At 49.1% G+C, this 13,058-nt stretch overlaps 1 protein-coding gene across 1 annotated transcript; it reads left to right on the top strand.

The window, feature by feature from the left end:
* The first annotated feature begins 11,163 nt into the window (after window positions 1–11,163).
* Window positions 11,164–12,611, top strand: PYCARD (PYD and CARD domain containing). The gene is made up of 3 exons (XM_010362265.2): window positions 11,164–11,740; window positions 11,900–11,956; window positions 12,255–12,611. The coding sequence occupies exons 1-3, from the start codon at window positions 11,467–11,469 to the stop codon at window positions 12,509–12,511; spliced, it is 588 nt and encodes a 195-aa protein (XP_010360567.1). The 5' UTR covers window positions 11,164–11,466; the 3' UTR covers window positions 12,512–12,611.
* The last annotated feature ends 447 nt before the right edge of the window (window positions 12,612–13,058 follow it).

Below are 13,058 nucleotides of genomic sequence, written 5' to 3'. Positions count from 1 at the left end.
CCTCTCTAAATGCTTGGAGAATTAATGACAGAGAGAGATTGAATAAATGAATGAACTGAATCCAGAGCCTGCAGCCCAGAACTCAATTCTGCCCTGGTTCCTGTATGTGTATCTTTCAAATCTCAGCTGAAATTTCATTTAAGTGGCACTGGGATAACTGGCTAGCCATGTGCAAGAGAATGAAACCGGATCCCTGCCTTTCACCATATAAAAAATTAACTCAAGATGGGTTAAAGACTTAAATGTAAGACTTCAAACCATAAAAATTGTAGAAGAAACCCCCGGAGAAATACCATTCTGGATATCAGCCTTGGTAAAGCATTCGTGACTAAGTCCTCAAAAGCAACAAAAACAAAAATTGTTAAGTGGGACCTCATTAAACTAAAGAGCTTCTTCACAGCAAAAGCAAAAGCAACTATCAACAAACAGACAACTGAAGAATGGAAGAAAATATTCACAAACTATGCATCCAACAAAGATCTACTATCCAGAATATATAAGGAAACTAAACATTTCAACAAGCAGAAAACAACTCCATTAAAAAGTTGGCAAGGGCCAGGTGCGGTGGCTCACACCTGTAATCCCAGCATTTTGGGGGGTCCAGGCGGGTGGAACACTTGAAGTCAGGAGTTTGAGACCAATCTGGCCAACATGGTGAAACCTCGTCTCTATGAAAAATACAAAACTTAGCCAGGTGTGGTGACAGGTGTCTGTAATCCCAGCTACTTGGGACGCTGAGGCAGGAGAATCACTTGAACCGGGAGGCAGAGGTTGCAGTGAACAGAGATCGCACCATTGCCCTCCAGCCTGGGTGACAAGAGTGAAACTCTGTCTCGCAGAGGTTGCAGTGAGCCAAGATCATACCATTGCACTCCAGCATGGGCAACAAGAGCCAAAGTCTGTCTCAAAAAAAAAAAAAAAAATCAATACATATTTAAAAAAAAGAAAGAAAGAAAAGAAATTTCATCTAGAATAAAAACCAAAGTGCTAACTGTGGCCCACAGAGCCCTATCTGCTATGACCCCATTAATCACTCTGACCCATTTATCACCCCTTTCCCCGTTGATCACTAGCATCAGGGACTTTTCAATTAAGTTCCCCTCTGCCTGGAACACTCTCCAACCCAAGTACTGCATGGCTTCCTCTTTTTCCTCCCTCAGACTTTGCTCAATACCACCTTTCCAGCAAGGCCTCTCCCAATTCCCTGATTTTAAATCCTCTATCTCCTCAACATCTCACGGCCTGGCTTTCTTTTTCTCCATAACATTTATCACCATTCTACTTGTTTGCTGGTTTCTTGTCTGTCTCTTCCTACAGAATAGAAATTGTGTTTACTGCTTGTCTCCAGCTTAGACTAAAGTGTGTGACACACATTAGGCGCTCTACAGACACTAGGTGAATGAATAAACATGCAAACTCAGTCCCTCGCATTTGGTCTCTCCATCTTTCTCTTAGCTTCCCTCAAACCTTTCCCTTGTTTTACTCTTTCTTATCTCAACTGCTCTCTCTCAGAATGAATTGTTTCTGTTTCATTCTCTTAATCTCCCCTTTGGACTCTCCCTTTGCCTTCTCTCTTAGGTTCTTAATTTTTTCTTTTTCTTTTTCTTTTTTTTTTCTTTTCTTTTTTTTTTTTTTTTTTTTTTTTTTTTGAGATGGAATCTCACTCTGTCACCCAAGCTGGAGTGCAGTGGCATGATCTCAGCTCACTGCAACCTCCACTTCCCAGGTTCAAGCGATTCTCCTGCCTCAGCCTCCCAAGTAGCTGAGATTATAGGCACGCTCCACCACGCCCAGCTAATTTTTGTGTTTTTAGTAGAGACGGGGTTTCACCATTTCGCCCAGGCTGGTCTCGAACTTCTGACCTCAGGTGATCCACCCGCCTCAGCCTCCCAAAGTGCTGGGATTCCAGGCATGAGCCACTGCACCCAGCTGCTCATTCCTTCTTGCATGTTGCATGGTGACAGCACAAATTTCTGCTGGTCTGCTTAGGAAGGTAGCTACTTCAGGCTGCCTGACACCTTGTTTAACCTAGGCCCTCATTCAGGCTGTAACCATTTGGTTGTTTTAGGAGGAGAAAAGTTCTATTATTCTTCCAGATAAGAGCAATTACCTGTGTAAATGACTGCAGATTCTCGGGGTATGTGAAAAGTCTCAGGAAGCTGGCGCGTTTTTTTTTTATTTTTTGAGATGGGGTCTCGCTTTGTCCCCCAGGCTGGAGTGCAGTGGCAAGATCTTGGCTCACTGCAAGCTCTGCCTCCCGAGTTCACACCATTCTCCCACCTCTGCCTCCCGAGTAGCTGGGACTACAGGCGCCTGCCACCACACCCAGCTAATTTTTTGTATTTTTAGTAGAGATGGGGTTTCACCATGTTGGCCAGGATGGTCTCAATCTCCTAGCTTCATGATCCGCCTGCCTCGGCTTCCCAAAGTGCTGGGATTACGGGCGTGAGCCACCGCACCCAGCCAAAGCTGGAGCTCTTTACCGGCACACTGAGAAATCCAGGGGAGTTTTGTGTCCCCACCTTCTTTGTCCTTAAGTCTCTGAGGTCTCACGGTGTCGCCCAGGCTGGAGTGCAATGGCGCAATCATAGCTCATTACAGCCTCGATCTCCCAGGCTCAAGTGATCCTCCCACCTCAGCCTCCCAAGTAACGGGGACCACAGGCGTTCGCTGCCATGCCTGGCTAAAAGCCCCTGGTTTCTTCCATTCTTGATGGCTCAGACTCAGCCTTATATTAGCAATAGGAAGAGGGTTTGAAAGAGGGTATATCTGGAGCTGATCTCTGAAACCACAAGCTGCTCAGGCTAAAAAACTCAACTTCCAGAACTTAAATCTCATCCGGAGTTTCCATCATGGCCAAGTTGGGGCTGAAGGTCCTGCTGTCAGGTGTCCAACACAGGTGGGTGATAGTCAACTCAATCCCTCCCTGCAGATAGGCAAGGACTGACCTCTGATCCATGGAAAGAACATTGATTGTCCTAAGCAGACTGAGAACAAGAAGAGGCAAGAAGCCATGTGCAAGGAAGGAGGGAGTGGTGAACCAGTGTAGCTGGCCTTACGAGGTCACTCACACCTAAAGAGCTCGCTAGGGACAGATTTCAGCTTGTGCTAAGGGAAAGCTTCCCAACAGCTCAAGCAATGAGTGCCTTGGAAGGTGAGAGCTCCTGGTTATTGGATACATGCAGAGACAGGCCAGAAAGCCCCAGTCAGGGCTGCTACAGAAGCAAGTCCTGAATGCTGACTTCACGAGCTCATGCTGGGCACTCCCAGGGAAAATCACCTGTCTCTCTGGGCCTCAGCACCTTCAGTTACAATATAAGGATAAATAACACCATTCTGGCCGGGTGTGGTGGCTTACACCTGTAATCCCAGCACTTTGGGAGGCCAAGGTGGGAGGATCACTTGAGTCCAGAAATTCGAGACCAAGCTGGGCAACACAGCGAGACCCCCGTCTCTACCAAAAACAAACAAACAAACAAAACACTATGGTGGCTCATGCCTGTAGTCCCATAATCCCAGCTACTTCAAAGGCTGAGCCAGGAGAATTGCTTGAACCCTGTCTCAAAAAGAAAAGAAAAAAAAAAAACCAACCCGTAGAGTTGTCATGAGGATTAAACTAAAAAATATGCCACATAGCCTGGGTGCAGTGGCTCACACCTGTAATCCCAGCTGTTTGGGAGGCCAAGGTGGGTAGATCACTTGAGGTCAGGAGTTCAAGACCAGCCTGACCAACATGGTCTACTTCTTTCTTTAGTAGAGACAGAAACCCTGTCTCTACTAAAATTACAAAATTAGCTGGACATGGTAGCTGGTGCCTGTAATCCCAGCTACTTGGGAGGCTGAGGCAGGAGAATTGCTTGAACTCAGGAGGCGGAGGTTGCAGTGAGCTGAGATCGAGCCATTGCTCTCCATCCTGGGCAACAAGAACGAAACTCGGTCTCAAAACAACAACAACAACAACAAAAACAAAAACCAGAAGAAAGAAAGAAAAAGGAAAAATGTATATGCCACATAAACAGGGACAGTGTGCTGGCACCCAAGCGTGCAGTGACTGCCACTACCAGGTTCCAATCCTGACTAGAATTTCCTTGTTGTGTGACCTTGGGCAAGTCGCTTAACCTGATTTTCTCACCTATAAAATGCGAATCGTGTAAGGATTAGTATCAAGACTACGGATTTCTGTAAAGATGCAACAAGTAAATTGTTTTGTTTCTTGTTTGTTTTTTGAGATGGAGTCACTCTGTCACCTCAGCTGACTGCAATCTCTGCCTCCCAAGTTCAAGTGATTATTCCACCTCAGCCTCCCAAAGTGCTAGGATTACAGGCACACACCACCACGCCCAGCTAATTTTTGTGTTTTAGTAGAGATGGGGTTTCGCCATATTGCCCAGGCTGGTCTAAAAATCCCAAGCTCAGGCAATCCACCCACCTTGGCCTCGCAAAGTGCTAGGATTGCAGGTGTGAGCCACCACACCCAGCTATTTTATTTTGCTTTGAAACAGAGTCTCACTCTTGTCTCAGAGGCTGAAGTATAGTGCTTGAACCGCCTCCCGGGTTCAAGCAATTCTCCTGCCTCAGCCTCCCGAGTAGCTGGGATTACAAGCACCCGCCAACACACCCAGCTAATTTTTGTGTTTTTAGTAGATACAAGGTTTCACCCTATTGGCCAGGCTGGTCTCAAACTCCTGACCTCAGGTGATCCACCCGCCTCAGTCTCACAAAGTGCTGGGATTGCAGGTGTGAGCCACTGCACAAGCTCTTCACAATTCTGAACTCATTGCAGCCTCATAACAATGCTTTCACTATCCTACAGGAAGGCCATGGGGCACAGGGGCTAAGTGACTTGCCCAATGTCCTGGCAGTCTGTGGTCCTTCTTGCCCCAGGAGAAGCAATCTGACTCCAGCGATCAAGGAATTACTTTGTTGTGGGGTGGGGGTCACACCCAGGAAGAGGCATCCTAATTCCACCAACTGCTCTGGCTCCTGTCCAGGGGGGCAAGGGTAAGCCTGGGCTGAGAACTGGAGGCTCTTTCCTGCCACGGGGGGAGGGTCAGACCGGGCACGGTGGTTCACGCATGTAATCCCGGCACTTTGGGAGGCCGAGGCGGGAAGATTGCTTGAGCCCAGGAGTTCAAGACCAGCCTGGGCAACATGGTGAAATCCCATCTCTAAAAAAAGATACAAAAATTAGCCAGGCATGGTGGCACATGCCTATGGTCCCAGCTGCTTGGGAGGCAGAAATGGGAGGATCGCTTGGGCTTGGGAGGTTGAGGCTACAGTGAGCCGAGAGGGTCCCATTACACTCCAGGCTGGGCAACAGAGCCTGACCCTGTCTCAAAAACAAAAGCAACAAAAGAATTTGCAGTCAGCTCACAGAGCGCATGCACCTGCCAAAAGATGTCACTTGTTCTCACCGAGCTCCGATCTGAAACTGCTGCAGAAGGGACGCTTCCAGTTATCCGAGAGAAACGGCTGCATTTCCCCAGTCCCTTGTCCCTTGCCTCCCTGTGACATCTCACCAAAGTGCTAACACTTGCTCTGAGGTGATGTCAGGTGACGGTCACAGCCAGGAGCTTCCCCGTCTCCATCTGAATGTGTGCGTCAGTAGGACGTAACAGGGGTCAGATCCCAGGGCCAAGCTGGGCCCCAAAGGAAGGACCCTGGGTGGTGATGCTCAGAAACAAGGAGAGCTTCACCTCACAGGAACTCACATGCTCACCTCCCTCTCTACCAAGAAGCTGGGTGTGAGGAGGAGAGAAGCATCACTCACACACACGCGCACACATACACACACACACACACTCCTGTAGGTGCATTTTCCTGCAGCCCCAAAGGTTCCATTGAAAGGCATCACATTTGTTTTACCTAAAGCAAAGGCCACCCCATCCAAACAAGGGCTCCAGAGATGCAGGCAGGAGGCTACATGGCAAAGGGGCCCCCTGCTCTGTGTTATAGGGATTGAATCAGGCAATCATTTTTAAATGTATCAAACACCCAAAGCTCTTCCAATTCTACCAAAGTGAAAAGAGCAGGTTTTGATGATTCTAGATTCTAGGATTCTTGTGTCATTCTACAACGGCTTATCAAGGTTGGGTCTGTGCCAAGCTCTGTGCTGGAATGTGACCTTGGACAAGCCCTTCCACCTCTCTGAACCTATCTTCTCATTTACAAAGTGGGGCCACAATTCCCTATCTCAGAGGGATTGCTATAAGGCTTAGAAATAATGCACATGGGCTGGGCATGATGGCTCACGCCGGTAATTACAGTACCTTTTGGGGGGGAGGGGGGCCAAGGCAGGCAAGATTACTTGAGCCAAGGGGTTCGAGACCAGTCTGGGCAACATGCCAAAACCCCGTCTCTATTAAAAATACAAAAGGTAGCTGGGCATGATGGCTCACGCCTGTCATCCCAGTTACTCAGGAGGCTGAAGCGCAAGAATCACTTGAACCCATGAGGCAGAGGTTGCAGTAAGGGGACATTGCACCACTGCACTCCAGCCAGGGTGACAGGGCAAGAGTCTGTCTAAATATATATATATTACAATATTATATAATTGTTATATATATATAATATATATAATATATATTATATATATTATATATATAGTTACTATATATATTTATTATATAATTAATATATATAATATATAATATTATATATATAATATATATATAAATATATAGATAATATATATTATATATATTACTATATATATTAATGTAGATATATTTAATATATATAATATATAAATAAAAAATGATATAAAGTTATATATATATAAATTATATAAATTTATATATATATATAAATAATTATAAATATTATAAAAATTGGCTGGGCATCATGGCATGCACCTGTAGTATCAGCTATTTGGGAAGCTGAGATGGGAGGATCATTTAAGCCCAGGAGGTCAAGGCTGTAGTGAGTTATGATCATGCCATTGCATTCCAGCCTGGAGAAAGATAAGGAAGGAAGGAAGGAAGGAAGGAAGGAGGAAGGAACGAAGGAAGGGAGAGGGGGAGGGAGTGAGAGAAGGAAGGAAGGAAAGAAAGAGAGAAAGAAAAGAGGAAGGAAGGAAGGAAGAGAGGGAGGGCGGGAGGGAGGGGAAGGAGGAGGAAAAAGATGGCAAGAAAAAGAAAGAAAGAAAAAAGAAAGAAAGAAAAAGAAAAGAAAGAAGAAAGAAGAAGAGAGAAAGAAAGAAAGAAGACAGAAAGCAAGCGCAGAAGAAAAGAAAAACCCCCAGAAGAAAGAAAGAACGAAGCGACAATAAGAAAACGAAAAGAAAAAAAGACAAAGAAAAAGCAAGAAAGAAAAAACGAGCGAGCGAGCGCGAGTAGAGGAAGGAAGGAAGGAAGGAAGGAAGGAAGGAAGGAAGGAAGGAAGGAAGGGAGAGAAAGAGGCTGGGCGCGGTGGCTCATGCCTGTAATCCCACCACTTTGGGAGGCAGAGGCGGGAGGATCACAAGGTCAAGAGATCAAGACCATCCTGGCCAGCATGGTGAAACCTCATCTCTAATAAAAATACAAAAATTAGCTAGGCATGGTAGCGCGCGCCTGTAGTCCCAGCTACTCGGGAGGTTGAGGCAGGAGAATTGCTTGAACCTGGGAGGTGGAGGTTGCAGTGAGCCGAGATCACGCTACTGCACTCCAGCCTGGCAACAGAGCGAGACTCTGTCTCAAAAAAAAGAGAGGGAGAGAGAAAGGGAAAAAAAAGAAGGAAAGAAGGAAGGGAGGGAAGGAAGGAGGCATGTGAAAGACTGCAGACTAAAGGCTTATTTCTATTATTTATTAGAAGAGGTGACTCCTAGGTTGGGTGTGTTGGCTCACACCAGTAATCCCAGTGCTTTGGGAGGCCTAGGAAGGAGGATCGTTGAGCCCAGGTGTTGGAGATCAGCCTGGGCAACATAGCAAGACCTCATCTCTACAAAAAAAATTTAAAAATTAGCTGAGCGTGGTGGCATGTGCCTGTAGTTCCAGCTACACAGGAAGCTGAGGTAGGAGGATCGCTTGAACCCAGGAGTTCGAGGCTACAGTGAGCTATGATTACATACTGCACTCCAGCCTGGGCAACAGAGTGAGATCTCATCTCTGAAAAAAAAAAAGCAGAAAAGAAAAAATGATGCCTGATGAATATCAGAAGACAGGTGGGAACTCACCAAGTAGACCAGAAGGAAAAAGAGGCCAAGCAGAGAGCAGCCCCCACAGGGGCAGAGGTTCACAGATCAGCAGGGTGGAAGGGGCAGCTGAAGAGGTTGGCGAGGACCTTGAAGGCCAAGCCAAGGTCTTGGGACTTGAGTCTGAGGGCACTGGGGAGTCATGGGGGGTCTCTGAGCCAGGTAGGGGCAGGATCATATGTGTGGGTTAGGAAGATGTATCCTTCTGGCCACAGTGCACAAAAGAAGATGGAGATTCTGGAAGAATAAAGGCCAGTGAGAAGGCATGATAAACATCCATGAGCCAAGGAACACTGGCTGTTGGACCACAAGTGCCACCCATGGTGAGGATGTTGGCACACAGCTTACCCCAGCCTACACGCTACAAGGATGGGGAGCAAGGTCGAACACAGTGGCTCATACCTGTAATCCTAGCATGTTGGGAGGCCAAGGCAGGAGGATTGCTGAGCCCAGGAGTTCGAGACCAGCCTGAACAACATAGGGAGACCCATTCTCTATAAAAATTTAAAAAACTAGCCAGGCATGGTGGCACACCTGTAGTCCCAGGTACTCGGGAGGCTGAGATGAGAGAATTGCTTGAGCCCAGGAGTTCGAGGTTGCAGTGAGCCACAATCCCTCCGGTGTACTCCAGCCTGGGCAACAGAGTGAGGCCCTGTCTTCAAAAGAAAAACAACAACAACAAAAAGGCTTTCAGCAGGGTAGCAGAGCACTGCCCCCATCCTGTTTGTTTCGTTTTGTTGTTGTTGTTGTTTGAGATGGAGTTTCACTCTTGTTGCCTGGGCTGGAGTGCAATGGTGTGATCTTGGCTCACTACAACCTCCACCTCCTGGGTACAGGTGATTCTCCTGCCTCATCCTCCCAAGTAGCTGGGATTACAGGCACGTACCACCATGCCCAGCTAATTTTTGTATTTTTAGTAGAGATGGGGTTTCACCCTGTTGGCCAGGCTGGTCTCGAACTCCTGACCTCCACCCACCTCGCCCTCCCAAAATGCTGGGATTACAGGCATGAGTTACTGTGCCCGGCCCATCCTGGTTTTTTGTTTGTCTTGTTTTTGAGACAAGGTCTCTGTTGCCGAGTGGCACAATCATAGCTCACTGCACCCTCAACCTCCTGGGCTCAAGTGACTCTCCAGCCTCAGCCTCCCAAACCACTGAGATTACAGGCATGATGAGTCACCGCACCCAGCCATGCTGGAAGCTTTTGAATACAACATGCTGCAGGTATCACAGCCTCATTCATTCCTTCACTCAGCAAATCTTTACTCAGCACCTACTGTGTTATAGATACATTTTTTTTTTTTTTTAGATGGGATCTAGCTCTGTCACCCAGGCTGGAGTGCAGTGGTGCAATCTCGGCTCACTGTAGCCTCTGCCTCCCAGGTTCAAGAGATTTTCATGCCCCAGCCTCCCTATTAGCTAGGATTACAGGCGCCCTCCACCACACCCAGCTATTTCCAGGTACATTCTTGACACTACGGATTCGGCAAAGAACAAGACAGTTAAGGTCTCTGATGCTCACAGGGCTCACATTTTAGAGAGGGATTAATGTCCAATAAGTAAATAAATGTATAATATGTCAGGGTCGTATGACTATAAGGAACAGTGATTGTTAAAACCCAGATGAGAGGGAAAAATAAAGGATTCCAAATACCCCACCCTGGGAAGTAGAGTCAGGATTCAAACGAAGAACTGTATGGCTTCAAGTTCATGGTCTTTAATCTCCTGGAGGCTGCCTCTCTTTGAAGAGCTTGTGTATAAGGCATAACTTGCAGTTACTGGTATCCTCCCTTGAGCCACAAGGTCCATTCATTCATTATTCATTCTGGAACCATTTATTGAGCACCTACTATTTGTCAAGCCCTGTTCTGGATGCTGAGGAGATAACAATGATCTGGACAGGCATGATTTACAGACTGGCAGGGAGAAGTGGTTTTAAACAAGTGCACAGGATTCGTTACACTTGCCATGAGAGCTACAGATACGTAGCACATGTTATGAACTAGCCTGGGAAAAGCTCTAAGCCTGGTCTCCCAGAGGAAGTGACATTTAACTTGAGGCCTAAAGTTTCTCAGGCAAAGAGGGAAGAGATTTCAAGGCTGAGAAAACAGCACGTGCAAAGGCTTGGAGAGGTAAAAGGAGGCTGGCACTCTTGAGAAACTGAGAGACCAGCGTGGCCACAGCTCAGAGATGGAGGGAAAGCAGGGCGTGGCGTAAGACAAGGCCAGGGAGGCCCACAGAGGTCAGACCAGCAGACCTCCCCAGCCACGTTAGGAACAAATTGAGGGCGGGCCACCGTGCCTGGTGCCCATAATCTCAGTATTTTGGGAGGTGAAGCAGGAGGATCGCTTGAGCCCAGGAGTTCAAAGCTGCAGGGAGCAATGGTGGCCCCACTGCATTCCAGCCTGGGCAACACAGTGAGACGCTGTCTCTAAAAGAAAAGAGAAAAAAAAGGAAGAATTTTTGGCACAGCACAGGTTCCAATGTTATCCCAAGCCCCTGGGCCCAGAGTGGCTGACTCTCTACCCAGGATGCTCCCTCCAGTTGAGAATGTTCTCAACCAATAGCTGTTGTCATCACTTCCCAAGAAATTCAGCTCTTGGGATCAAATTCTGGCTCCCCTAGGAAGCATCTGGCAAGGTTTCGGGAGCCATCGGGTCGGCCATGTTATGCTGGAATCTTTATAAGCACCTGAGGGTTATCATCCCCATGTGGTAGAAAATGAAACTGAAGCTCAAGAGAGATTTGCACTCCCTACCCTTTTTTACACCTCATTTTTCTCCAGCATGTGGAATTGAGGGAGCTTCATGCTTCTAGCTGTCATGATTCCAAGATTCTATGACATGTGGGAGAGGATCCTAAGGTTCGGGGAGCCGCAGAGGTTTCGGGGGTTCTAGAAATACGAGATCCTAAGCCTAGGTGCTCCAATAAACCCAGTGAGAGCAAGCCCAGGTTTCTGGTCTGTACCCGCTGGTGCAAGCCCAGGGACAAGCAGGCGCCACTAATGAGCCCCTCTGCGGGTCCCCTCCCGGGTCCCACCTCACAGGCTAGCTGGAGGGCGCGATCCTGACGTCCCCCGATGGCCTGGGGCCCCAATCCAGAGGCCTGGGTGGGCGGGGACCAAGGGCGTAGTCCGGGAGTGCCTTTTGCTGGAGGGCAACGGACCGGGGCGGGGAGTCGGGAGACCAGAGTGGGAGGAAGGCGGGGAGTCCAGATTCCGCCCCAGAGCTGACTTCCTCCTGGTCGGCTGCAGCAGCCGGGTGAGCGGCGGCAGCGGCCGGGGATCCCGGAGCCATGGGGCGCGCGCGCGATGCCATCCTGGATGCGCTGGAGAACCTGACAGCCGAGGAGCTCAAGAAGTTCAAGCTGAAGCTACTGTCGGTGCCGCTGCGCGAGGGCTACGGGCGCATCCCAAGGGGCGCGCTGCTGTCCATGGACGCCTTGGACCTCACCGACAAGCTGGTCAGCTTCTACCTGGAGACCTACGGTGCCGAGCTCACCGCTAACGTGCTGCGCGACATGGGCATGCAGGAGATGGCCGGGCAGCTGCAGGCGGCCACGCACCAGGGTAAGCCGCCCCGGTTCCCCTCCACCCACACCAGCACTTAACCCTCGGGCTCTTCCGCTTTCTGTTCCTCCTACCCCTAAACAAAGCTCCTGTACCGGAAAAGAGACTCCCCGCGCTCAGCCTCCCGACCGGGGACCACTTTGGCTCATATCCTTTCAGGCTCTGGAGCTGCGCCAGCTGGGATCCAGGCCCCTCCTCAGTCGGCAGCCAAGCCAGGTGAGGCCTCCACACCCAGCCCGGCCCCACTGTACTCCCGCACAGCCTGCATCTGTGCTCCCGCAACTAGGGCAGGGCAGGGCATGGCTTGGCAACCCTGTGCACCCCACCCACCAGCCCACACCCTGCCGGGGAAGGGAGACAATATTACCCTCATCCCACTGCATGTGGGGTCCTCTTGGGCCGCCCCGTAAAGCCCCGGCCTCTAGGCTTGCAGAGGAATTCCTGAAGAACTCAAGTTCAGCAGGGACAGGCCCCACACCCTGGCTGCTGGCTCATGTTCTCCTCCCACCCCCAGGCCTGCACTTTATAGACCAGCACCGGGCTGCGCTTATCACAAGGGTCACAGACGTTGAGGGGCTGCTGGATGCCTTGTACGGGAAGGTCCTGAAGGATGAGCAGTACCAGGAAGTGCGGGCCGAGTCCACCAACCCAAGCAAGATGCGGAAGCTCTTCAGCTTCACGCCAGCCTGGAACTGGACCTGCAAGGACTTGCTCCTCCAGGCCCTAAGGGAGACCCAGTCCTACCTGGTGGAGGACCTGGAGCGGAGCTGAGGCTCCTTCCCAGCAACACTCCAGTCAGCCCCTGGCAATCCCAACAAACTCATCCTGCATCTGATGTTTTTATACACAATATATGAAAAGCCAGCTTGAACTTGTGTGTTTTCCTGCTTCTAGCCTGCTAGCATGTGCAGAGCTCAGCTATGCTTCAGAGGCCGCCCAGCCTCCAGCTCCATGTCCCTTATGCCTCCTGCACCCCAAATGCTTCCTCCATCCTTCCTGGTATGGCCATGGACTATCCCTCCTCATTCACCAGGTGATGCTCCTTTAGTGCTCCCCTAAAGGGTCTAACCTTGCCATTATAGATAACAGCCTGTGGCCCAGTTCCAAAGGTTAAAAGAGGCATGTACCAAAGGGCGCGAACTGTGGTGAGCAGCTCTGTCTGAAGCATTTAGAAACACACTAGTCTTCATAGCTCCCCTACATTCCACATTTTCCACAGGAGAAAAATGCAAAATTAGAGAAATTTTCAGGGGGAGACACATTAGAGCATTATCTAAACATAGGACAGAAGAGCACAAGTCACCAAATTGCTCGAGGA

This window comes from Rhinopithecus roxellana, chromosome 20 (assembly GCF_007565055.1).
Source record: "Rhinopithecus roxellana isolate Shanxi Qingling chromosome 20, ASM756505v1, whole genome shotgun sequence".
Lineage (NCBI taxonomy): Eukaryota > Metazoa > Chordata > Mammalia > Primates > Cercopithecidae > Rhinopithecus > Rhinopithecus roxellana.
Note: the sequence above shows the minus strand (reverse complement) of the source record. Positions and strands in the feature narration are given on the sequence as shown.

Coding starts and splice junctions, on each gene's coding strand:
- PYCARD (XM_010362265.2), top strand. CDS start 11,467: ATGGGGCGCGCGCGCGATGCCATCCTGGATGCGCTGGAGAACCTGACA. Junction 11,741..11,899: donor GCAGGCGGCCACGCACCAGG/GTAAGCCGCCCC, acceptor ATATCCTTTCAG/GCTCTGGAGCTGCGCCAGCT. Junction 11,957..12,254: donor TCAGTCGGCAGCCAAGCCAG/GTGAGGCCTCCA, acceptor TCCCACCCCCAG/GCCTGCACTTTATAGACCAG.